Source organism: Hemitrygon akajei, chromosome 22, assembly GCF_048418815.1.
Source record: "Hemitrygon akajei chromosome 22, sHemAka1.3, whole genome shotgun sequence".
In the NCBI taxonomy this organism is placed as follows: Eukaryota; Metazoa; Chordata; class Chondrichthyes; order Myliobatiformes; family Dasyatidae; genus Hemitrygon; species Hemitrygon akajei.
In genome coordinates, this window is record NC_133145.1 from 66851324 (window position 1) to 66878240 (window position 26917).

The 26917-nt window shown below is 49.6% G+C and overlaps 1 protein-coding gene across 1 annotated transcript in view; it reads right to left on the reverse strand.

Moving 5' to 3' along the window:
• LOC140714851 (ankyrin repeat and fibronectin type-III domain-containing protein 1-like) overlaps window positions 1–26917 on the reverse strand; it is a 92919-nt gene that overhangs the window by 5086 nt on the left and 60916 nt on the right. Inside the window, exons 10-17 of the mRNA XM_073026525.1 lie at window positions 26125–26257; window positions 23929–24045; window positions 23227–23442; window positions 22370–22536; window positions 20597–20753; window positions 13311–13479; window positions 4278–4444; window positions 2771–2975 (exon numbers count right to left, since the gene is read on the reverse strand). Coding sequence (XP_072882626.1) covers window positions 2771–2975; window positions 4278–4444; window positions 13311–13479; window positions 20597–20753; window positions 22370–22536; window positions 23227–23442; window positions 23929–24045; window positions 26125–26257 — 1331 coding nt within the window. The remainder of the gene's footprint in view (window positions 1–2770; window positions 2976–4277; window positions 4445–13310; window positions 13480–20596; window positions 20754–22369; window positions 22537–23226; window positions 23443–23928; window positions 24046–26124; window positions 26258–26917) is intronic.

The window sequence follows — 26917 nt, forward strand, 5'->3', positions numbered from 1 at the left end:
CACATTGGGTGGGAGTTGCGCTCCAACAGAAACTCGGCGGGCCTGGGAGCATGTTGACCTCCAGGTCGAGATCCTCCATCGGGACCAAACTGGAGGGCAACAGTTAGAATCAGCTGCATACAGGCCTATAAAAAGTATTCACCACCCCCCCCCCCCCAAATTTGTAAGTTTTCATGTTTTATTGTTTTAAAACATTGAATTGCAGTGAATTTAATTTGGCTTTTTTTGACACTGATCAACAGAAAAAGACTAGAACGATAGAACCATAGAACATTACAGAACAGAAAAAGGCCCTTCAGCCCTTCTTGGCTGTGCTGAACCATTTTTCTGCCTAGTCCCACTAACCTGCGCCTGGCCCATATCCTTCCATACACCTCTCATCTATGTACCTGTCCAAGTTTTTCTTAAATGTTAAAAGTGAGCCCACATTTACCACTTCATCTGGCAGCTCATTCCACACTCCCACCACTCTCTGTGTGAAGAAGCCTCCCCCCAATGTTCCCTTTAAACTTTTCTCCCTTTACCCTTAACCCATGTCCTCTGTTTTTTTTCTCCTCCAGCCTCAGTGGAATAAAGCCTGCTTGCATTCACTCCATCTATACCCATCATAATCTTACATGCCTCTATCAAGTCTCCCCTCATTCTTCTACGCTCCATGAAATAAAGTCCTAACCTATTTAACCTTTCTCTGTAACTCAGTTTCTCAAGTCCCCACAACATCCTTGTAAACCTTCTCTGCACTCTTTCAACCTTATTAACATCCTTCCTGTAATTTGGTGACCAAAACTGCACACAGTACTCCAAATTCGGCCTCACCAATCCCTTATACAACCTCAACATAACATTCCAACTCCTATACTCAATACGTTGATTTATAAAGGCCAATGTACCAAAAGCTCTCTTTACTACCCTATCTACCTGTGACGCCTCTTTTAGGGAATTTTGTATCTGTATTCCCAGATCCCTCTGTTCTACTGCACTCCTCAGTCCCCAACCATTTATCTTGTATGTTCTACCTTGGTTTGTCCTTCCAAAGGGCAAGTGCAAACATATCACTACAAAGTGATCTAAATTAATTACAAATATAAAATACAAAATAATTGATTGTACAAGTATTCACCCCTTCAAGCCAGTATTTAGTAGATGCACCTCTGGCAGCAATTACAGCCTTGAGTCTGTGTGGATCGGTCTCCATCAGCTTTACACATTTGGACACTGCAATCTTTCCACATTCTTCTTTACAAAACTGCTCAAGCTCTGTTAGAATGCATGGGGATCGTGAGTGAACAACCATTTTCAAGTTCAGCCAGAAATTCTCTATTGGATTGAGGTCTGGATTCTAACTTGGTCACTCCAGGACATTAACTTTGTTGTTCTTAATTCATTCCTGTTGCTTTGGCTTTATGCTTGGGGTCATTGTCTTGCTGGAAAACAAATCTTCTCCCAAGTCTCAGTTCTCTTGCAGACTGCATCAGGTTTTTCACCAAGATTTCCCTGTATTTTGCTGCATTCATTTTGCCCTCTATCTTCACAAGCCTTCCAGGGCCTGCTGCAGTGAAGCATCCCCACAGCATGATGCGGCCACCACCATGTTTCACAGTAGAGATGATGTGTTTTTGATGATGTGCAGTGTTTCGTCTAATGGCCAAAAAGCTCAATTTTGGTTTCATTAGACCATAGAACCTTCTTCCAGCTGACTTCAGAGTCTCCCACATGCCTTCTGGCAAACTCTAGCTGAGATTTCATTGTGAGATTATTTTCAACAGTAGCTTTCTCTTTGCCACTCTCCCATAAAGCTGTGACTAGTGAAGCACTCAGGCAACAGTTGTATGCAAAGTCTCTCCCATCTCAGCCACTGAAGCTTGTAACTCATCTAGAGTTGTCATAGGACTCTTGGTGACCTCCCTCACTAGTCCCCTCCTTGCACAGTCACTCAGTTTTTGAAGACAGCCTGCTCCAGGCAGATTTACAGCTGTGCCATATTCTTTCCATTTCTTGGTGATTGAATTAACTGTACTCCAAGGGATATTCAGTGACTTGGAAATTTTCTTGTATCCATCTCCTGACTTGTGCTTTTCAATAACCTTTTAATGGAGTTGTTTGGCATATTCTTTTATCTTCATGGTGTAGTTTTTGCCAGGATATTGACTCACCAGCAATTGGACCTTCCAGATACAGGTGTATTTTACTACAATCAATTGAAACACCTTGACTGCACACAGGTCTCCAAAAACAGATCTCCATTGAACTAATTATGTGACTTCTAAAATGAATTGGCTGCACCAGTGATGATCTGATGTGTCATATTAAAGGGGGTGAATACTTATATAATCATTTATTTTGTATTTTATGTTTGTAATTAATTTAGATCACTTTGTAGAGATTTGTTTTCATTTTGACATGAAAGAGTCTTTTTCTATTGATCAGTGTCAAAAAAAGCCAAATTATTCCACTGTGATTCAGTGCTGTAAAACAACAAAACATGAAAGCTTCCAAGAGGGGATGAGTAGTTTTTATAGGCACTGTACGTCATGAAATTTGTTAACAGTGGCAGAAGTACAATGCAATTCATGACAATACAGGGGGAAAATAAATAAGTGAAAAGGCTGACCCACTCACATATATCCCACTGCAACTTGTTAGCTCAGCTCTTTGGGTCTGCCTCCATCCCCATCCCTCCCCCGGTTGCAGGGGATTCAGCACTGACCCGTGTTTGTAATCATTTGGCACTTTATCAAATGCCTCTGGGGACCCAAGTGCGCCACATCACCTGGGACAGCTGGTGAGGCCTTCCCGCTGACACTTCTCCCCTGATGATTCTCTGGCGAGGGCAGGCAGTCATTATTCACCCGAAGCACCTCCTCTGATGTATCCATGAGCCAGGTGATGGGGAGACTCCCGGAGGGGCGTTTGTAGCGCGCGTATGTCAGGGCATCCATGATCCAGCGCACCTCCCGCCACAATCCATCCAGTTGCTGGGCACAAGGAAGAGCTGGTCAGGCTGCATTCAGACTGCTGCATTTAGTTCTGCTTGCCCTTTTGTATAGTGTGGGGGCTTTGGAGAGGTGCAGAAGAGGTTTACCAGGATGTTGCCTGGATTAGAGGGCATGTGTAATGAGAGCTCAGACAAACTTGGGGTGTTTTCTCTCAGGTGCCATAGACTGAGAGACCTGATAGAGTTTTACAACATAATAAGAGGCAGAGATAGAGTCATCAGCCAGTATGTTTTAGAGTTGAAATGTTGAATACCAGAGGGAATGACGAGGGACAAGTTCAAAGGGAGATGTGATGGCAATTATTTTACACAGAGAGTGGTGGATGTGTAGAGTGTGCTGCCTGGGGTGGTGGTAGAGTCAGGTACAATGGAGGATCCTGGATAACCACATGGGTGCACAGAGAATGGATCAATGTGGACATCATATAGGAGGAGCAATTCGTTTAGTTAAGGTGTTTAATTACCAGTTTAATTAGTTTGGCACAACATCGAAGGCTAAAGGGCCCGTGAGTACTGCTCTGTGTTCTAAGAGAAAAGGCCAGATTATCTGCACTCATCCTTACTGTGCACCCACTCATATTGCAGATGTCCTGGTATACCATAAACACCAGTACCATACTGACTGGTACACACATTGGCACTGTGTACTCACTGTAACTGGGTCGCCACACACACCAGTACACTGCATTCCCTCTGCTGTAAAATCACTGATACATCACACTCATCTCTTCTGAGCCAGTTCCCCCTCAACCCCAGTTCCTCTTCTGGGCCATTTACCCCTTACCCCCACCACCTGTACAGCAACACCCCATGTCCAGATACCCCAGCGCCTGTACCGAAGCTCCCCATGTCTAGATACACCCGGCCACCTGTACTGTAGTTCACTGTATCCGGATACACCCGGCCACCTGTACCAGGGTGACCCGTATCCACAAACACACTCTCAACATGTTCCAGTGCTTTCAAGCACATACATCTTGGTCTCTCTGTTCCTGGTCAACCTCTTGACCTTCAGCACATGGAGTTTGATTGCCGCTCTGTGTTGCATGTACTTACTCGAGGTTTATTTCAGTGCTGAGGTGCCATATGGTTGTAATTATGGCATACCTTCCAGAGTAATTTACTCTCTCTTGAATGTCATGGGTCCCACCAGAAGGTTCTATGTGGTTGGTACTTGAGCTTGCTGTGTGCCCAGCTGAGTTTCAGTGTGGAGTCTAGTTTTTGGAGCTTGAAAGGGGGAGGAGGTGTTTGTCTACAGACTGAACATCTTGCCTATACTTACCTGGAGAGATTCTGACACCTCATGCTCCCTCTGCTTGGCTGAAATAAGCTCCTCATCGGAAATGGCCTCTCTGAGGGCCTGCTGAGAAACGAGAGAGCTGATCTCCAACAGAGCCGACACCCGGCAGTACAGCCCCATGAAGTCCTCCTGGTAGGTACAGAAGTGAACTGCAAGAGGAGTGACGAGAAGGCAAGACATTACTACTCTATTCAGCACAACCCATCGGGGAGGCATACCTGATAGTGTGACTGAGAGAGGCCAAAACATGCACTGAACCTTCACTGGGAAGATCTGGATCTGTTAATGAAAGGCACAGGCACAAAATCTCCATGCATCTAGATACACTCAGTATGATTCTGTTAAAGTTAAATCATGTCTGACAACGTTGCTTCAGTTCACCTGACTGATGAGTGTTTCCAGCAGTTCTTGCACTGATGCCTGAGTATTTAAAGTGAAGGTTGATAAGTTCTTGGTTAGTCAGGGTGTCAAAGGTTATGAGGAGAAGGCAGGAGAAAAAATGGGGTTGAGAGGGAAAATAAATCAGCCATGATGGAATGATGGAGCAAATTCAATGGGCTGAAAGGCCTAATTCCACTCCTATGTCTTACAATCACATGGTAAAAGTGTTGGGGAAACACATCAGGTCAGGCAGCAACTATAGAGGGGGATAAATAGTCAACTGATGAAGGGTCTCGGCCTGAAATGCGTATTTGTACATGCAGTGCATTTTGGTTTCCAGGAGCCACATATCAGGTTGGTACACAGGAACACAAGGTGGAGGGTAATACGCTGTCTGGCACAGATGGGGGATTGATTAATGAACAGAAATCAGTTGGGATAAAGAGGTCAATTTCAGATGGCCAGGCAGTAACTAGTGAGAAGTCACAGGGATCAGTGTTGGGGGCCCAACTATTTCCAAACAATGTGAATGATGTCGGTGAAGAGAGAGAGTGAACACTCACCGAACTTACTGAGGATGCATAGGTCAGTAAGCTGGAGAGTTGTGAGGACCCAGTGAGTGGCAAAGCAATGGAGGCAGGTTCAGTGAGGGAGCAACAAGCTGGCAGACAGAGTATAAAGTGGAAGCAGGTGAGGCTACCCAGTCTGGAAGGAGGAATGGGAAAACATTATTTAAAGTGAATGAGAATTCATGGTCCACACCAAGAGTCAGCGTACTGGTCCGGCAGGTAATAAGGAAATGATATGCAATCATGTGCAGGGAGTGGTAAACAAGATGCTTGTCTTCATCAATTGTGGAGTTAAGTTTAACAGCTGGAAAGACAGCCCTTACCAAAACTGTCAACAACCTTAGGCTCAGCATTGATGCCCACAGTTCTAATTTTTCTAAGTGCTGCCTTCAACACAATTGACCACAACTTTCTTCTGGATCACTTGAGACCTGGGTTGCCCTCTCTGGCAATGTTCTTAATCACATACAGAAAAGGTACATCTGTTTCTGTCACATAATGATCCTGATAAGCTAATTCACAGCTTTATATCAAATAGACTAGAATACAGCAATGCACTCCTCACTGGTCTCCAAAGCAATCATTGACAAATTTCATCTCTGCTGGACTCTTAACTAAAACCAGGATGAGGGAACATCTAACTCCCATACTAGCTACTCTGCATTGGCTTCCTGTATCTTTTAGAATTGATTTTAAAGTTCTCTTACTTGTTTTTAAAACTCTTTAATGTCTGGGACAGGGGTATATCACAGAATCGGTTTTGTTTGATAATCCTGCTCGGGCTCTCAAGCATTCCTCCACCAGTCTTTAAATTTATACAATTTCCCTCAAGAGATAATTGACAGGTCAGCACTTCTGAACGATGTTCCTAAACTTTGGAACTCAGTACCTAAAACTATAAGGGATGCAGACTCCTTCATCACTTTTAAACACCAGCACAAAATCTATTTACTTAAACTTGTCTTTAACTAACATCATTTTCTCTTTTATTTACATGTTTATTTTTACTCTTATTTATTATGTTTTTCATGTTTGCACTTTTATCTCACTGTAAAGCACTTTCAATTACATTGTATGAAAAGTGCTCTATAAATCAATTATGATTATTATTATTAAAGTCATGTTGCCTCTGCATAGAAATCTGGTTAGGAGCTTTGACCAGCCACCAGTCAGGAGATCAGAAGTTTGAGAGGACATAACTCACTTAGTTCGCTGATCGAGTCTAAGAGCCAGCAACTTGTGGCAGTTTTTTGGAGCTTTGGGGAGTGGTCAGCATTGGAGAGGACAGATTCAGAATAGAAATTTTGAGGCTTTAGCTCTTCGAGACATCAGTCAGAGAAAGCAAAGACAAAAAGCTGCAGGTAGAGGTCCCACCCCCCTCACCTTTACATTTGCTCAGCTGGGACAGTAGGGATGTAGGGCAGAATAGTGAAATGCTCCTCTTGTGGGAAGTGAGAAGGCAGGAGATATCCCTGACGACTACAACTGTGAGAAGTGCATCCAGCTGCAGCTTCTAACAAACTGTGTTAAGGAGTTGGAGCTGGAACTGGATGAACTCTGGATCATTTTGGCAGCTGAGGTGGTGATAGATAGGACTTATAGAGAGGTAGTTACACCCAAGGTACAGGACACAGGAAACTGGGTGACAGTCAGGAAAGGGAAAGGGGTTAAATGGCCAGTGCAGAGTACCCCTGTGGCCATCCCCCTCAATAACAGGTACATCACTTTGGATACTGTCGGGGGGTGGGGGGGATGATCTAACAGAGGAGAGTCACAGTGGTCGGGTCTCTGGCACTGAATCCGGCTCCAGGACTCAGAAGGGAAGGTGGAAGAAGAGGCACACTGTGGTGACAGGGGATTCGTTATTTGGGGAAACGGAGAGGAGGTTCTGTGGGCGAGAATGAGATTCCCAGATGGTATGTTGCCTCCTGGTTGCCAGGGTCCAGGACACCCCAGACTGAGTCCTCAGCATTCTTAAGTGGGAGGGTGAACAGCCATGAAGATACCAATGACATGGGTAGAACAGGTGAAAAGGTTCTGCAAAGGGAGTTCAGGGAGTTAGAGATCTCCAGGACTGTGATGCCAGGATTGCTACCCTTGCCATATGTTAGTGAGGCCAGAACTAGGAAGATTATACACTTTAATATGTGGTTAAGGACTTGGTGTAGGAGGGAGGGCTTAAGATTTTTGAATCATTAGGCTCTCTTCCAGGGAAGGTGGGACCTATACAGAAGGAGCAGTTTGCATCTGAAGTGGAGGGGGACTAATATTCTAGCAGGAAGGTTTGTTAATACTGCACAGTGGGGTTTAAGCTAGAGTTGCAAGGGGATGGGAACCCAAGTGCCAAAAAAGTTAGTGGAGAGGTTGTGGAGATGAATGTTAGTAAGACCTCAGACAAAGTTAGGAATCAAAAGATTGAAATGGTGCGACCATTCTCCTGAGCTGCGTATACTTCAATGCAAGAAGTATCATTGGAAAGGCAGGTAAGCTCGGTATGAATCAACACATGGAATTATGATACTATAGCCATTAGGGAAGTTAGTTGCAAAAGGGGAAGGATTGGAGCTTAATGTTCTGAGGTTCCACTGCTTTAGATGTGACAGAGTGGAAGGGGTTAAAGGAGGAGGGTGACATTACTAGTCGAGGAAAATGTCAAGGCAATGCTCCATCAGGACAGACTAGAGAACTCGTCGTGAGGCATTATGGAGGGAACTCAGAAATAAGGAGAATATGACCTCATTAATGGGGCTATATTAAAGACCACTGAACAGTCCACGGGAATTTGAGGAACTATAGAGAGATCACAGGCTGTTGCAGAAAACTTAAGATTGTTATAATAGGTGATTTTAACTTTCCACATATTGACTGGGAATCCCATACTGTAGAACGACTAGATGGAATACAGTTTGTCAAATGTCTTCAGGAAAGTTTCATCAGTACATAGAAATCCCAATGAGAGAGTGAGATACAGGATCTGCTAGTAGATCCAGATGAGGGGGGGGGGGGGGGATCTAAAATAATTTTTTAGCATCTGTATTTACTCAATGAATACTTCTCTTCGGTATTCACCAATGAGAGGGAACTTGATGACGGTGAGGACAATATGAGTGAGGTTGATGTTCTGGAGCATGTTGATATTAAGGGAAAGGAAGTGTTGGAGCTGTTAAAATACTTTAGGACGGTTAAGTCCCCGGGGCCTGATGGAATATTCCCCAGGCTGCTCCACGAGGCGAGGGAAGAGATTGCTGAGCCTCTGGCTAGGATCTTTATGTCCACGGGAATGGTACCGGAGGATTAGAGGGAGGCAAATGTTGTCCCCTTGTTCAAAAAAGGTAGTAGGGATAGTCCGGGTAATTATAGACCAGTGAGCCTTACATCTGTGGTGGGAAAGCTGTTGGAAAAGATTCTTAGAGATAGGATCTATGGGCATTTAGAGAATCATGGGCTGATCAGGAACAGTCAGCATGGCTTTGTGAAGGGCAGATCGTGTCTCACAAGCCTGATAGAGTTCTTTGAGGAGGTGACCAGGCATATAGATGAGGGTAGATGCATTTTAGTAAGGTGTTTGATAAGATTCCACATGGTAGGCTTATTCAGAAAGTCAGAAGGCATGGGATCCAGGGAAGTTTTGTCAGGTGGATTCAGAATTGGCTTGCCTGCAGAAAGCAGAGGGTCGTGGTGGAGGGAGTACATTCGGATTGGAGGGTTGTGACTAGTGGTGTCCCACAAGGATCGGTTCTGGGACCCCTACTTTTTGTGATTTTTATTAACAACCTGTCTGTGGGGGTAGAAGGGTGGGTTGGCAAGTTTGCAGACAACACAAAGGTTGGCGGTGTTGTAGATAGTGTAGAGGATTGTCGAAGATTGCAGAGAGACATTGATAGGATGCAGAAGTGGGCTGAGAAATGGCAGATGGAGTTCAACCTGGAGAAGTGTGAGGTGGTACAATTTGGAAGGACAAACTCCAAGGCAGAGTACAAAGTAAATGGCAAGATAGTCGGGAATGTGGAGGAGCAGAGGGATCTGGGAGTAGCCTCACAGATAGATAGGGTAGTTAAGAAAGCTTATGGGGTGTTAGCTTTCATAAGTCAAGGGATAGAGTTTAAGAGTCGCAAGGTAATGATGAAGCTCTATAAAACTCTGGTTCGGCCACACTTGGAGTACTGTGTCCAGTTCTGGTCCCCTCACTATAGGAAGGATGTAGAAGCATTGGAAAGGGTACAGAGGAGATTTACCAGAATACTGCCTGGTTTAGTGAGTATGCATTATGATCAGAGATTAAGGGAGTTAGGGCTAGGGCTTCTCTTTGGAGAGAAGGGGGATGAGAGGAGGCATGATAGAGGTATACAAGATATTAAGAGGAATAGATAGAGTGGACAGCCAGCACCTCTTCCCCAGGGCACCACTGCTCAATACAAGAGGACATGGCTTTAAGGTAAGGGGTGGGAAGTTCAAGGGGGATATTAAAGGAAGTTTTACTCAGAGAGTGGTTGGTGCGTGGAATGCACTGCCTGAGTCAGTGGTGGAGGCAAATACACTAGTGAAATTTAATAGACTACTAGACAGGTATATGGAGGAATTTAAGGTGGGGGGATATATGGGAGGCAGGGTTTAAGGGTCGGGACAACATTGTGGGCCGAAGGGCCTGTACTGTGCTGTACTATTCTATGCTCTATGTTCAGGAGATGGATACAGAGTCTACAAAATGAGGCAAAGTGGCATCATTTTCATGGACCCTGCACAGATTACAGAGGAGGGGGTATTTGCTACCATGAGGCAAATCAGGGTGGATAAATCCCCAGGGCCTTACAAGGTGTTCCGTCAGACCTTACGGGAGGCAAGTGCATAAATTTCTCTGGCCCTAAAATCATCCTCAAGACGGGAGAGGCACCAGAAGGTTGGAGGATAGCCAATGTTGTTCTACTGTTTAAGAAAGGCTCTAAACATAGACCAGGAAATGAAAGGTCAGTGAGTCTGACATAATTTGTGGGAAAGTTATTGGAAGCTGTTCTGAGGAACCAGATATATAAGTATTTGGATGAACATGGACTGATTAAGGATAGTCAACCTGGCAGGTCACGTCTAACCCATTTTATAGAGTTCTTCGAAGAAGTTATCAGGAAAGTGGATGAAGGCAAGGCAGAGGATGTTATCTACATGGATTTTAGCAAGCCATTTGACAAGGTCTCACATGGGAGGCTGGTCAAGAAGGTTCAGTCACTCAGCATTCAAGATAAGGTAGTACATTGGAGTAGACATTAGCTTTGTGGAAGAAGCCACAGAGTGTGGTAGTAGAGGGTTGCCTCTCTGACTGGAGATCTGTGACTAGTGTAGTGCCGCAGGGATCAGTACTGGGTCTGTTGTTTGTCATCTATATCAATGATCTGGATGATAATGTGGTTAACAGGATTGGCAAATTTGTGAATGGCACTGAGATTGGGGTGTAGTGGACAAGAGGAAGGCTAACATGGCTTGCAGAGAGATCTGCATCAGCTGAAAAAATGTGCTGAAAAATGGCAGATGGAATTTAATGCAGACAAGTGTGAGGTGTTACACTTCTATGGGAACAACCAGGTAGGTCTTACACAGTGAACGGTAGGGCAATGAGAAGTGTGTCAGAACAAAGGGATCTGGGAATACAGATACATAATTCACTGAAAATGGTATCACAGGTAGGTCAGGTCATAAAGAAAGCTTTTGGCACATTGGGCTTCATAAATCAATGTATCGAGTACAGGAGTTTATTGAATTTGTATAAGACATTGGTGAGGCCTAATTTGGAGTATTATGTGTGTAGTTTTAGTCACCTACCTACAGGAAATATGTAAATAAGTTTGAAAGAGTACAGAGGAAGTTTACAAGGATGTTGCCAGGACTGGAGGACCTGAGTTATAAGGAAAGATAGAAAATTATGAGGGGTATAGATCGGGGAAATGTAAGCAGGTTTTTTCCACTGAGGTTGGGTGGGACTATAACTGGAGGTCATGGGTTAAAGGTGAAAGGTGAAAAGTTAAAGGGAAAGTTCTTTACTCAAAGAGTCATGAGAGTGTAGAGTGAGCTGCCAGCTCAAGTGATGCATGCAAGTTCAATGTTTAAGAGAAGTTTGGATAGGTACATGGATGGTAGGGGTTTGGAAGGTTATGGTCTGGGTGTAGGATGATGGGAGCAGGCAGCTTAAATGCTTTTGGCATGGACTAGATGGGTTGAAGAGCCTGTTTCTATGCTGTACTTCCCTATGACTTTACATTGGAGTACCGCATTCAGTCTGGTCAAACCATTACAGGGAGGATGTAAGACCATTCATAAGGCATAGGAGCAGAATCAGGCCACTCACCCCACCAAGACTGCTTTGTGGCTGATGGCTGATTTGTTATCCCTCTCAACCCCAGTTTCCTGCCTTCTCCCCGGAATCTTTGATGCCCTGCCTAATCAAGAACCTATCAACCTCCGCTGTAAATATACCCAATGACTTGGCCTTTGCAGCCGCCAGTGGCAATGAATTCCACAGATTGACCACCCTTTGGCTAACAAAATTCCTCCTCATCTCTGTTCTAAAGGGAAGTCCCTTTATTCTGAGTCATGTCCTCTGCCCCTAGACTCCCCTACAACAGGAACATCCTCTCCTCATCCTCCTGAACCTCCTGTGGACCCTCTCCAATGCCAACACATCATGTCATTGATAAGGGGCCCAAAACTGCTCACAATATTCCAAGTATAGTTGAAGCAGCAGGGAGGTGGATTTAACAACTTGGAAAAGTAAGGATGAAGTAAAAGGGAAAGAGATTGCAGGAGAGTCATAGAGAAGTACAGCACAGAAGCAAGCCCTTCAGCGCATCTATTCCATGCCAAAAGCATTTAAACTACCTACTCCCGAAAAATAGCACCAGGACCATAGCCCTCCCTATCCCTACCATCCATGTATCTGTCCAAACTTCTCAAACATTGAGATCAAGCTCACACACACCATTTACGATGGCAGCTCATTCCACACTTACACAACCCTCCGAGTGAAGAAGTTTTCCCTCATGTTCCCCTTAAATGTCTCACCTTTCACCCTTAACCTATGACCTCTAGTTGTAGTCACACCCAACCTCAGTGAAAAAAGCCTGCTTGCATTTACCCTATCTATACCTCTCATAATGTTGTATACTTATATCAAATCCCCTCTCAATCTTCTACGTTCCAAGAATAAAGTCCTAACCTATTCAATCTTACCTTATAACTCAGGATCTCCAGACTCGGCAACATCCTTGTAAATTTTCTCTGCACTCATTCAACCTTGTGTACATCTTTCCTGTAGGTTGGTGACCAAAACTGCACACAATTCTCCAAATTTGGCCTCACCAACATTTTATAACAGAGGTTACAGAAGTTTTGCAGAATTTTAAAAAGACAGAAAGATCAGAAATGTGTAATAATTTAACTTCTGATAACATAGAGACAAAATTGAACAGGGTGAATACAGGACTGAAGGTGTTATATTTGAATGCACGCAGTATACAGAACAAGGTAGATGAACTTGTAGCACAGTTACAGATTGGCAGGCATGATGTTGTAGACATCACTGAATCGTGGCTGAAACTTGGAGCTTAATGTCCAAGGATACACATTGTACCAAATGGATAGGCAGGTAGGCAGAGGGGCAAGGTTGGTAAAAAAAAATTAAATCAAATCTTGGAAAGAGGTGACATAAGTTAGAAGATGTAGAATCATTGTGGGTAGAGTTAAGGAACTGCAATGGTAAAAATACCCAAATGGGAGCTATGTACAGATCCCAGTGCAATAGGCAGGATATGGGATATAAGTTATAACAGGAGACAGAAAATGCATGAAATAAAGGCAATGTCACAGCAGTCATGAGTGATTTCAATATGAAAACAGATTTTCGGAAAATCAGGTGCTGATTTTGGATCACAAGAGACAGAAATTGTAGAACGCTGAGGAGATGGCTTTTTCCGGAGCAGTTTGTGGCTGAGGCCACTACGACTGAAACATGTGAAATAAATCTGAGAAATCTTCCTTCACTGGACACTGACTGCCTGAGCACACCAGGGCAGGTACATACCCAACTCGAACATCTGCAGGGGCAGCTTGAGGAAGCTGGAGTCAGGAAGGTTGGCGGTGGGTTGCCCAGGAGCAGTGCACACCGAGGCAGAAGGGGGCAGGAGCAACAGCAGGGAGACATTGTGACCCAACTCCAGCACCTCCTGCGTGAACACACGGAACTCCTCCGCCTGCAGATCCAAGAGAAAAGAGCAGAGAATGAAAGTGTGGGTGTGGAGGGGGGGGGGGGGTCTGTATCAGTGTCACATTGGGGTATATGGGGTGTGTTGGTGTCACGGTGAGGGGTGTGGGGTGTGTCGGTGTTACAGAGAGAGGTGCGGAGTGTGTCGGTGTCACAGTGAGGGGTGTGTGGTGTGTCAGTGTCACAGTGAAGGGTGTGGGGTGTGTCGGTGTCACAGTGAGGGGTGTGTCGGTGTCACAGTGAGGGGTGTGGGGTGAGTCGGTGTCACAGTGAGGGGTGTGTCGGTGTTACAGAGAGAGGTGCGGAGTGTGTCGGTGTCACAGTGAGGGGTGTGGGGTGTGTCGGTGTTACAGAGAGCGGTGCGGAGTGTGTCAGTGATACAGTGAGGGGTGTGGGGTGTGTCGGTGTTACAGAGAGAGGTGCGGAGTGTGTCGGTGTCACAGTGAGGGGTGTGTGGTGTGTCGGTGTCACAGTGAGGGGTGTGTCAGTGTTACAGTGAGGGGTGTGGGTTGTGTCGGTGATACAGTGAGGGGTGTGGGGTGTGTCACAGCGAGGGGTGTGTCGGTGTCACGGTGATACAGTGAGGGGTGAGGTGTGAGTCAGTGTTACAGTGAGGGGTGTGTCGGTGATACAGTGAGGGGTGTGGGGTGTGTCGGTGTCACAGTGAGGGGTGTGTGGTGTGTCGGTGATACAGTGAGGGGTGTGGGGTGTGTCAGTGTTACAGTGAGGGGTGTGGGGTGAGTCGGTGTTACAGTGAGGGGTGTGTGGTGTGTCGGTGTCACAGTGAGGGGTGTGGGGTGTGTCGGTGTCACAGCGAGGGGTGTGTCGGTGTCACGGTGATACAGTGAGGGGTGTGGGGTGTGTCGGTGTCACAGTGAGGGGTGTGGGGTCTGTCGGTGATACAGTGAGGGGTGTGGGGTGTGTCGGTGTCACAGTGAGGGGTGTGGGGGTGTGTCAGCGATACAGTGAGGGGTGTGGGGTGTGTCGGTGATACAGTGAGGGGTGTGGGGTGTGTCAGCGATACAGTGAGGGGTGTGTGGTGAGTCTGTGTCACGGTGAGGGGTGTGTCGGTGATACAGTGAGGGGTGTGGGGTGTGTCGGTGTCACAGTGAGGGGTGTGGGGTGTGTCGGTGATACAGTGAGGGGTGTGGGGTGTGTCAGCGATACAGTGAGGGGTGTGTGGTGAGTCTGTGTCACGGTGAGGGGTGTGTCGGTGATACAGTGAGGGGTGTGGGGTGTGTCGGTGTTACAGTGAGGGTTGTGGGGTGTGTCGGTGTCACAGTGAGGGGTGTGGGGTGTGTCAGTGTTACAGTGAGGGGTGTGTCGGTGATACAGTGAGGGGTGTGGGGTGTGTCAGCGATACAGTGAGGGGTGTGTGGTGTGTCGGTGATACAGTGAGGGGTGTGGGGTGTGTCGGTGATACAGTGAGGGGTTGTGGGGTGTGTCGGTGATACAGTGAGGGGTGTGGGGTGTGTCGGTGATACAGTGAGGGGTGTGGGGTGTGTCGGTGTTACAGTGAGGGTTGTGGGGTGTGTCGGTGTCACAGTGAGGGGTGTGGGGTGTGTCAGTGTTACAGTGAGGGGTGTGTCGGTGATACAGTGAGGGGTGTGTGGTGTGTCGGTGTTACAGTGAGGGGTGTGTCGGTGATACAGTGAGGGGTGTGTGGTGTGTCGGTGTTACAGTGAGGGGTGTGTCGGTGATACAGTGAGGGGTGTGGGGTGAGTCGGTGTCACAGTGAGGGGTGTGTCGGTGTTACAGAGAGAGGTGCGGAGTGTGTCGGTGTCACAGTGAGGGGTGTGGGGTGTGTCGGTGTTACAGAGAGCGGTGCGGAGTGTGTCAGTGATACAGTGAGGGGTGTGTGGTGTGTCAGTGTCACAGTGAAGGGTGTGGGGTGTGTCGGTGTCACAGTGAGGGGTGTGTCGGTGTCACAGTGAGGGGTGTGGGGTGAGTCGGTGTCACAGTGAGGGGTGTGTCGGTGTTACAGAGAGAGGTGCGGAGTGTGTCGGTGTCACAGTGAGGGGTGTGGGGTGTGTCGGTGTTACAGAGAGCGGTGCGGAGTGTGTCAGTGATACAGTGAGGGGTGTGGGGTGTGTCGGTGTTACAGAGAGAGGTGCGGAGTGTGTCGGTGTCACAGTGAGGGGTGTGTGGTGTGTCGGTGTCACAGTGAGGGGTGTGTCAGTGTTACAGTGAGGGGTGTGGGTTGTGTCGGTGATACAGTGAGGGGTGTGGGGTGTGTCACAGCGAGGGGTGTGTCGGTGTCACGGTGATACAGTGAGGGGTGAGGTGTGAGTCAGTGTTACAGTGAGGGGTGTGTCGGTGATACAGTGAGGGGTGTGGGGTGTGTCGGTGTCACAGTGAGGGGTGTGTGGTGTGTCGGTGATACAGTGAGGGGTGTGGGGTGTGTCAGTGTTACAGTGAGGGGTGTGGGGTGAGTCGGTGTTACAGTGAGGGGTGTGTGGTGTGTCGGTGTCACAGTGAGGGGTGTGGGGTGTGTCGGTGTCACAGCGAGGGGTGTGTCGGTGTCACGGTGATACAGTGAGGGGTGTGGGGTGTGTCGGTGTCACAGTGAGGGGTGTGGGGTCTGTCGGTGATACAGTGAGGGGTGTGGGGTGTGTCGGTGTCACAGTGAGGGGTGTGGGGTGTGTCAGCGATACAGTGAGGGGTGTGGGGTGTGTCGGTGATACAGTGAGGGGTGTGGGGTGTGTCAGCGATACAGTGAGGGGTGTGTGGTGAGTCTGTGTCACGGTGAGGGGTGTGTCGGTGATACAGTGAGGGGTGTGGGGTGTGTCGGTGTCACAGTGAGGGGTGTGGGGTGTGTCGGTGATACAGTGAGGGGTGTGGGGTGTGTCAGCGATACAGTGAGGGGTGTGTGGTGAGTCTGTGTCACGGTGAGGGGTGTGTCGGTGATACAGTGAGGGGTGTGGGGTGTGTCGGTGTTACAGTGAGGGTTGTGGGGTGTGTCGGTGTCACAGTGAGGGGTGTGGGGTGTGTCAGTGTTACAGTGAGGGGTGTGTCGGTGATACAGTGAGGGGTGTGGGGTGTGTCAGCGATACAGTGAGGGGTGTGTGGTGTGTCGGTGATACAGTGAGGGGTGTGGGGTGTGTCGGTGATACAGTGAGGGGTTGTGGGGTGTGTCGGTGATACAGTGAGGGGTGTGGGGTGTGTCGGTGTTACAGTGAGGGTTGTGGGGTGTGTCGGTGTCACAGTGAGGGGTGTGGGGTGTGTCAGTGTTACAGTGAGGGGTGTGTCGGTGATACAGTGAGGGGTGTGTGGTGTGTCGGTGTTACAGTGAGGGGTGTGTCGGTGATACAGTGAGGGGTGTGTGGTGTGTCGGTGTTACAGTGAGGGGTGTGTCGGTGATACAGTGAGGGGTGTGTGGTGTGTCGGTGTTACAGTGTGGGGTGTGTCGGTGTCACAGTGAGGGGTGTGTCGGTGATACAGTGAGGGGTGTGTGGTGTGTCGGTGTTACAGTGAGGGGTGTGGGGTGTGTCGGTGTTACAGTGAGGGTTGTGGTGTGTGTCGGTGTCACAGTGAGGGGTGTGGGGTGTGTCGGTGTTACAGTGAGGGTTGTGGGGTGTGTCAGTGTTACAGTGAGGGGTGTGGGGTGTGTCGGTGATACAGTGAGGGGTGTGGGGAGTGTGTCGGTGATACAGTGAGGGGTGTGGGGAGTGTGTCGCTGTCACAGCGAGGGGTGAGTCAGTGTTACAGTGAGGGGTGTGGGGTGTGTCGGTGTTACAGTGACAGGTGTGTGGTGTGTCGGTGTCGCAGTGAGGGGTGTGGGGTGTGTCGGTGATACAGTGAGGGGTGTGGGGTGTGTCTGTGTCACAGTGAGGGGTGTGGGGTGTGTCGGTGTCGCAGTGAGGGGTGTGGGGTGTGTCGGTGTTACAGAGAGCGGTGCGGAGTGTGTCAGTGATACAGTGAGGGGTGTGTGGTGTGTCAGTGTCACAGTGAAGGGTGTGGGGTGTGTCGGTGTCACAGTGAGGGGTGTGTCGGTGTCACAGTGAGGGGTGTGGGGTGAGTCGGTGTCACAGTGAGGGGTGTGTCGGTGTTACAGAGAGAGGTGCGGAGTGTGTCGGTGTCACAGTGAGGGGTGTGGGGTGTGTCGGTGTTACAGAGAGCGGTGCGGAGTGTGTCAGTGATACAGTGAGGGGTGTGGGGTGTGTCGGTGTTACAGAGAGAGGTGCGGAGTGTGTCGGTGTCACAGTGAGGGGTGTGTGGTGTGTCGGTGTCACAGTGAGGGGTGTGTCAGTGTTACAGTGAGGGGTGTGGGTTGTGTCGGTGATACAGTGAGGGGTGTGGGGTGTGTCACAGCGAGGGGTGTGTCGGTGTCACGGTGATACAGTGAGGGGTGAGGTGTGAGTCAGTGTTACAGTGAGGGGTGTGTCGGTGATACAGTGAGGGGTGTGGGGTGTGTCGGTGTCACAGTGAGGGGTGTGTGGTGTGTCGGTGATACAGTGAGGGGTGTGGGGTGTGTCAGTGTTACAGTGAGGGGTGTGGGGTGAGTCGGTGTTACAGTGAGGGGTGTGTGGTGTGTCGGTGTCACAGTGAGGGGTGTGGGGTGTGTCGGTGTCACAGCGAGGGGTGTGTCGGTGTCACGGTGATACAGTGAGGGGTGTGGGGTGTGTCGGTGTCACAGTGAGGGGTGTGGGGTCTGTCGGTGATACAGTGAGGGGTGTGGGGTGTGTCGGTGTCACAGTGAGGGGTGTGGGGTGTGTCAGCGATACAGTGAGGGGTGTGGGGTGTGTCGGTGATACAGTGAGGGGTGTGGGGTGTGTCAGCGATACAGTGAGGGGTGTGTGGTGAGTCTGTGTCACGGTGAGGGGTGTGTCGGTGATACAGTGAGGGGTGTGGGGTGTGTCGGTGTCACAGTGAGGGGTGTGGGGTGTGTCGGTGATACAGTGAGGGGTGTGGGGTGTGTCAGCGATACAGTGAGGGGTGTGTGGTGAGTCTGTGTCACGGTGAGGGGTGTGTCGGTGATACAGTGAGGGGTGTGGGGTGTGTCGGTGTTACAGTGAGGGTTGTGGGGTGTGTCGGTGTCACAGTGAGGGGTGTGGGGTGTGTCAGTGTTACAGTGAGGGGTGTGTCGGTGATACAGTGAGGGGTGTGGGGTGTGTCAGCGATACAGTGAGGGGTGTGTGGTGTGTCGGTGATACAGTGAGGGGTGTGGGGTGTGTCGGTGATACAGTGAGGGGTTGTGGGGTGTGTCGGTGATACAGTGAGGGGTGTGGGGTGTGTCGGTGTTACAGTGAGGGTTGTGGGGTGTGTCGGTGTCACAGTGAGGGGTGTGGGGTGTGTCAGTGTTACAGTGAGGGGTGTGTCGGTGATACAGTGAGGGGTGTGTGGTGTGTCGGTGTTACAGTGAGGGGTGTGTCGGTGATACAGTGAGGGGTGTGTGGTGTGTCGGTGTTACAGTGAGGGGTGTGTCGGTGATACAGTGAGGGGTGTGTGGTGTGTCGGTGTTACAGTGTGGGGTGTGTCGGTGTCACAGTGAGGGGTGTGTCGGTGATACAGTGAGGGGTGTGTGGTGTGTCGGTGTTACAGTGAGGGGTGTGGGGTGTGTCGGTGTTACAGTGAGGGTTGTGGTGTGTGTCGGTGTCACAGTGAGGGGTGTGGGGTGTGTCGGTGTTACAGTGAGGGTTGTGGGGTGTGTCAGTGTTACAGTGAGGGGTGTGGGGTGTGTCGGTGATACAGTGAGGGGTGTGGGGAGTGTGTCGGTGATACAGTGAGGGGTGTGGGGAGTGTGTCGCTGTCACAGCGAGGGGTGAGTCAGTGTTACAGTGAGGGGTGTGGGGTGTGTCGGTGTTACAGTGACAGGTGTGTGGTGTGTCGGTGTCGCAGTGAGGGGTGTGGGGTGTGTCGGTGATACAGTGAGGGGTGTGGGGTGTGTCTGTGTCACAGTGAGGGGTGTGGGGTGTGTCGGTGTCGCAGTGAGGGGTGTGGAGTGTGTCTGTGTCACAGTGAGGGGTGAGGGGTGTGTTGGTGTCACAGTGAGGGGTGTGGGGTGTGTCGGTGATACAGTGAGGGGTGTGGGGTGAGTCGGTGTTACAGTGAGGGGTGTGGGGTGTGTCAGTGATACAGTGAGGGGTGTGTCGGTGATACAGTGAGGGGTGTGGGGTGTGTCTGTGTCACAGTGAGGGGTGTGGGGTGTGTCGGTGTCGCAGTGAGGGGTGTGGAGTGTGTCTGTGTCACAGTGAGGGGTGAGGGGTGTGTTGGTGTCACAGTGAGGGGTGTGGGGTGTGTCGGTGATACAGTGAGGGGTGTGGGGTGAGTCGGTGTTACAGTGAGGGGTGTGGGGTGTGTCAGCGATACAGTGAGGGGTGTGGGGTGTGTCGGCGATACAGTGAGGGGTGAGGGGTGTGTCAGTGATACAGTGAGGGTGTGGAGTGTGTCTGTGTCACAGTGAGGGGTGAGGGGTGTGTTGGTGTCACAGTGAGGGGTGTGGGGTGTGTCAGTGTTACAGTGAGGGGTGTGGGGTGAGTCGGTGTTACAGTGAGGGGTGTGGGGTGTGTCGGTGTCACAGTGAGGGGTGTGGGGTGAGTCGGTGTTACAGTGAGGGGTGTGGGGTGTGTCAGTGTCACAGTGAGGGGTGTGGGGTGAGTCAGTGTTACATTGAGGGGTGTGTGGTGTGTCAGTGATACAGTGAGGGGTGAGGGGTGTGTCAGTGTCACCGTGAGGGGTGTGGGGAGTGTGTCGATGTCACAGCGAGGGGTGTGTCGGTGTCACGGTGATACAGTGAGGGGTGTGGGGTGTGTCAGTGTTACAGTGAGGGGTGTGGGGTGAGTCGGTGTTACAGTGAGGGGTGTGGGGTGTGTCAGTGTCACAGTGAGGGGTGTGGGGTGAGTCAGTGTTACATTGAGGGGTGTGTGGTGTGTCGGTGATACAGTGAGGGGTGTGGGGAGTGTGTCGATGTCACAGCGAGGGGTGAGTTGGTGTCACGGTGAGGGTTGTTTTAGTGTCACAGTGAGGGGTGTGTCAGTGTCACAGTTAAGAGTGTGTCAATGTCACAGTGAGTGTTGTATCTGAGTCACAGTGTGGGGTGTGTCAGTGTCACAGTGAGGGGTGTGTCAGTGTGCAGGGTGTGATCAGCCTGTGGGAGGGGTCTGTACCTGGTGCAGGGGCAGGTTGAGCTGCCTCAGGAGTGCTCTCACTGCGGCCTGCAGCTCGGTCACCAAGAGTGGGCACTGCAGCCTGGGGGCGAGTGAGTGGTCTGGGCAGCTGGGATCCCTGTGTCTCGACATGTCCTTCAGGCTCTGCCACTCCTCCCTATGATGAGGAACAGATGTCAGTCACAGTCCCAGCCTGCTCTCCGGAGCCACACACAAATCCCTCGTCCACATCGCCCGCCATGTTTCTCACCCCTCGTCCTTCACCCACTGTGTCCCCGACATTATCACCTCCTCATCCCACTCCATGGCCTATCACACCCTCCATTGCTTTTCCCGTTCCACTGGGGAGTGGGGGTGGGGGAAGGTGTATGGGTGACTTTGACAGGGTGGGTGGGGGAGGGGTGTGGGTGACAGGGAGGGTGAGAGGGGTGTGGCTACTGTGATAGGGTGGGGTGGGGGAGGGGTGTGGGTGACTGTGGCAAGGTGGGGATGGGGGTAACTGTGATAGGGTGGGTGGGGGAAGGGTGTGGGTGACTAACAGGGTGGGTGGGGAGGGGTGTGGGTGACTGATTGGGGGTGGGGAGGTGTGTGGGTGACAGGGTGGGTGGGGGAGGGGTGTGGGTGACTGTGGCAGGGTGGGGATGGGGGGTGACTGTGATAGGGTGGGTGGGGGAAGGGTGTGGGTGACAGGGTGGGTGGGGAGGGGTGTGGGTGACTGATTGGGGGTGGGGAGGTGTGTGGGTGACAGGGTGGGGTGGGGGAGGGGTGTTGGTGTCTGTGACAGGGTGGGTGGGGGAGTGGTGTTGGTACTGTGATACATCTGGGATGGGGTTGACTCTAATAGGATTGGGGTGAGGTGGGGGTCGGAGTGATGTGATAGAATGCTGCTGCTGCTGCTGTGAGGTCCGGGACTCTGCTGGGAAGAACAGGCCCCCAGTCATCGGGGTCATGTTGCCGATGGCCGTTGGTGGGGCCGTCTTAATACGCTCGGCAGAGGATGGAGCTCGGAGAAGCTGTGCCAGAGGGGATGGTCGTCGGCTCGGAGGTTCGACGGACTCAGGTCGCTTTCGGTGTGTGCTGCGTCTGCGAGGCTGGTTTCAACAGAGCTTCCATTGTGTGCTGCGTCTGCGAGGCTGAGTTGGGCGGCGCCTTGGAAGTCCATAGCGGGGGTAGTTCCGTCTGCCACCGGCGTGGGATGGAGAGTCTGTCGAGACCCTGGGGACTTGTGGAAACTGTGGTGATTTCTTTTGAACTTACAGTCCTTTAACATCTTGGACTATTTTTACTGTGCCCATAGTCTGTTTTTTTTTAATCAATTATGCTATTGTTTGCACTGTTGTAACTATATGTTGCAATTATGTGGTGTTGTGCAGGTCTTGTAGCTTTAGTTTTTGGTCTTGTTTTTGTCTGGTGGATTTGGAGCTCCTTTCCGGGGAACGCGCTAGACGGTAGCGTGATATTAATACGCAGCAGCCTCTCCGGACTCTGGATTGGGGATTGCCAAACGTTACGTGGATTTTCTGGTGTCGTCTGTTTTGTCATATGCTTTTATGATATAATTCTGGGGGAACATTGTCTCATTTTTTAACTGCATTGCATTTGTGGTTTCTAAATGACAATAAACTGAATCTGAATCTGTATCCCGAACCCTCTTTCATCACACTTTCCAAGAGAAAACATCTTTCCAGATCTCTGATGAGCAGGGATGGGAGATCTCCACAGAAGAGAGGGCACTGAATTTCCAGAAGTCTCCTGGTGGGAAGATTAACTCACCTGGACACATTGCTGTTTTGTCGCACCTTCACGTGGCACAGGACGTTAGGCAGTGCGGACGGCACCAACACCTTGATCTGGTCCACGGAACTGCTCACCTTCAAGTAGCCCAGGTACAGCCCAGGGCTCAGCCGCTGCTCGCTCTGCTTTTGATAGGACAAGATATCCTGCACAAGGCCATGAACAGTGTCAGAGTGCTGGAGATTGAGTCATGGGGCACTGCAGAACAGAAACAGGCCCTTCAGCCCATCCAGTCCATGCTGAACTGATTTTCTACCTCGTCCCACCAACCACCCCTCAGGCTATAGCCCTCCAAACCCCTCTTCTCCATGTAACCATCCCAACTTCTCTGAAATGTAACAACTGCCTGGTGCCCATTTGGAACATCTCATCTGACCTGCAGTGGAATTTGGAGTGGGAGGGGAACGATCCAGTTGTCCTGGTTCATGTGGGCACCAACAATGTAGGAAGAAGGAATAAGGTTCTTCTGAGGTAATTTGAGCAGCTTGGGACTAAATTAAATCACAGAACCAAAAAATTAGTAATCCTCTCTACATCCACTCTATCCAGGCCTTTCAATATTTGACAGATTTCAGTGTGATCCCTCTCATTCTTCTAAAGTCCAACAAATGCAAGCCCAGAGCCATCAAAAGCTACTCATGCATTAACCCTTTCATTCCCGGGATCATTCTCATGAACCTCCTCTGGACCCCCTCCAATGGCAGCACAGACCAGGCCAGGGTCGGAACATCTAGCTCAGTGACCAGGTTGGGTCTCCCCGACAATGGTACCTACAGCCTAGGCTGGAGTCAGAGAATGCCGGGTCCTTCCCCTGGGCGGCTGACTTCAGTACACACCTGCATGGTGATAAGCAGCATGTCCAGCGCGGTTGGTTGTTCTGGAGTTGACACTGACTTCCTGTGGCTCTGAACCCTGCAGAAGGGGATCCAGCGGCCGCCGGCCCACGAGCTCTGAGCACTCAGCTCCTTCACCGTCACCAGCAGTGCATTGCCATGTCGGTCCTTGAGGGGCTCGAAGTAAACTCTGCCAAGGTCCTGCATGCCCAGTAATGACTGTAGGGGGAGATACATCACACAGTCAGATTACTGTGATAGTTCTCACCACACAGCTTAGCTTACAGGTCTATCCATATTCCCACAGCCCTAGTTACATCATCCATCAGACACAGAGAGAATCTGCCTCCAAACCATCCCAACGCACACTCCCGGGGTTAGACACAGAGAGAATCTCCCTCCACACTGTCCCATCACACACGGCCAGGGTCAGACAGAGAGAAGTTCCATCCTAACAGTCCCAAGGTCAGACACAGAGTGAAGCTCCATCCACACTGTCCAATTACACACTCACAGGGTCAGATATACAGAGAAGCTCCCTCTACACTGTCCTATCAAATAGATGCATGGGGTCACACACAGAATGAAGCTCCCTTTGCACCATCCAATACAGGTGGGCCATCAGTGTGGGTGTCAGTCATGGTTTTGTGACAGGTGGGCTGTCAGTGTGAAGGTATCGGGACAGGTGAGCCACACCTCCCTCACCTGTAGCTGAGCCGCTGCGGTTAGTATCCTGTGACGTGCCTGCAGCACTGTGGAGGAGGATGTGGACACTGATAGATTCTGCCGTAACCACTCAACTTCCTCCCACGCACAGGACAGCTGAAAGAAACAACCCATTAGTGCTGAAGCAGCTCCTGGAGTAGGGAGTGTGTACAGGGCACTGACTTCAGGGCCCCAATTCTATGGCAGGTGGCATAATGTTTTCCACAGATCCCTGCACACCCTCCACCACCTAGAAAATAGAATGGTACAGCACATCGTAAACCCTTTGGCCTATAATGTGCCGAGCTTTTAACTCTAACCCACTCTAAAATCAGTCTAACCCTTCCCTCCTACATAATCCTCCATTTTTCTTGCATCCATGTGCCTACCTAAGAGTCCCTTAAATGTCCTTATGTACCGTTACCACCCCAGGTACATTGGACACTGGGCGGGAAAAGGTGTCTTTGGGAGGGGAGAACATTTGGGAATGATAGTCATAATTCAGATAACAAGTGCTGAATTCACTGGGTGTGTACTGAGGGAAACAGCCACATGTTCCAGCTCATTGACTGACCATTGGCCCAAAGAGGTGACAGGAAGGGTCAAGGATGATGGGTGAGGATTTAACAAGGGAATGTGAGCTGTGGAAACTGTGCTCCATACAATGCTCTGGTCACCAAACCTCTGGCTCACCAATTTCTTTCCTTACACCACTGAGACTAGCTCCACAACAGAAACCAGCCTCATGACCATCAAGGACATCATAAAAAGACAATGCCTCAAGGAGGCAGTTGTAATTAAGGACCCTCACCATCCAGGACAGGCCCTCTTCTCATTATGTCATCAAGGACGAGGTACAGGTCTATCCATACTCTCACAGTCCTAGTTACGTCATCCGTCAAGCACACTCGATGTTTTAGGAACAGCTTCTTCCCCTCTGTCAGATTTCTGAACAGGACATGAACCTCACTATTTGCTGTCATTTTGCACAATATTGTATATATATATTCCTTATTGTAGCTTTTAGGTATTACACTGTACTGCTGCTGCAAAGCATATTTCATGACATACAATATGCCAGTGATAATAAACCTGATTCTGAGGTAGTGTCGACCGGAACTGTGAGTGTTGCTGCCTGAATAACCCCAACTGAGCCAGCCTAATGGAATTATGACCACTCTCCCACCACCATCTTGGCTTCTCGCCTTGTCCACTCCAGCACTCCGGACAGTCCTGCCCCATGACACGAAGCTCATCAAATGCTGACCAAAACTTCAGCAACATTTGTAACAAATTCTTTAGGCTTGAAGAGGAGGGAGAGAGATGTTTGAGATACTGTATCAGGAAACTGAGGGAGGTGGGAAGTGATACAGGAGAGGAGGTGAAGCTCAAATGGTGGGCAAAAATTCCCTCTAATTTTTTTTACAGCTGCGAGGACTAACCAGTGAGCAGGAATTTTTACACGGCCTGATATTTGCATCAAACAAACACAAACCACAACTCACAACAAGTAAACAATGTCAAGCAGTCAGAACTGACTAGATGGCGTCAGTGTTCAGCATTCAGCAAACTGGCGGTTTATTAACAAAGAGCTACTGGCTTCCATTCTGTGTTTGTTGTAACAATTTGTAACAGTGTTTTACTTTGAAAGTGACCATGCAAATACATTGAAGCTCTAAAATGTTTCAAAGTAAAGACTGTGGTACATTTATTATTTAGAAAATGTATGTCTTATATTCATTAACATAATTACAGGATAGTTAAAAATTATACTAAAACAGATTTCAAAATTAATATTAGCTTAATTTTAAAATTATATTGACATTATGTAAAACAGCTCAAGTTGCGCAGCAACAAAGGTGATGTGTGTGAGAGCATTTCTGTGCACCCAAAGTGAACGGTCATGGTGGACAGCTTTGAAAGGCTGACTAGACACTCCTCCTGCTGTGGTCTTGTGTACTCATATTCAAGAATTGCAGTAAGTTCCTGTTTAAGAAGACATTCAGTGCATCCCTAGCCCCTAACATGGAACTGTGCTGACTGATGCCCCACATTCATCAACACAAGAAGGAGTGGCTATTCGGCCCTTCCAAGCTGATCAGGACAGAACTCCCCGTGCCCATTTCCCACAGCTCTGTTCAATCACACAGACTGAAGGTCCATGAGGCCCCGCTCTCCCTTGTACACAGTGGATACCTTAGTGAACCAGAGAAACTCCTGTGTCAGGAAGCTGGATTGGACACTATCAACCTCCACAATTGGGAACTGATCCTCAGCAGTTACCAGCACATGGTCCTCGTGGTAGAAGATGGCAGCAATGTAAACGCCTCTTAGAAATAAAAAGCAAACAAGATCATCCAACAGTAAGGTGGTGCTTGACCATTCCACACCTCAAACACACTACCCTTGACTGAGGTACATCACTGGTCTCAGACTACCCACACAAACCAGCCCTCCACCACCACCCCTATCTCCCAGGAACAACTAGCAAACTTGCCTTAGATCGCATGGCCTCCAACTCTTTATGATGGTTCAGGTGGGTGTCAGGGATGTTGTCTCAGAGATGGGCTGTGCGTGTGTGTCTCAGAGATTGTGTGTGTGTGTGTGTGTGTGTGTGTGTGTGTGTGTGTGTGTGTGTGTGTGTGTGTGTGTGTGTGTGTGTGTGTGTGTGTGTGTGTGTGTGTGTGAGAGAGAGAGAGAGAGTGTGCGTGTGTGTGAGAGAGAGTGTGTGTGAGTGTGCACGCACCAGAGCTAAGGCTGTGGGTGCCAGATATGGGGTCAGGAGTGTCAGAGATAGGATGTGGGTGTCAGGGTCAGTAGGTGAATGTCTGGGATTGGGTGAGAGGTGTCAGAGATGGAATGCAGGTGTCAGGGACAGTGGGGTGTGGGGACAAGTGGTAAGTGTAGAGACGAGGGGTAGGTGTGGGGACGTGGTGTAGGGGTGTGCAAGAGGGGTGGGTGTGGGGACAGTGAGGTGAGTGTGTGGATG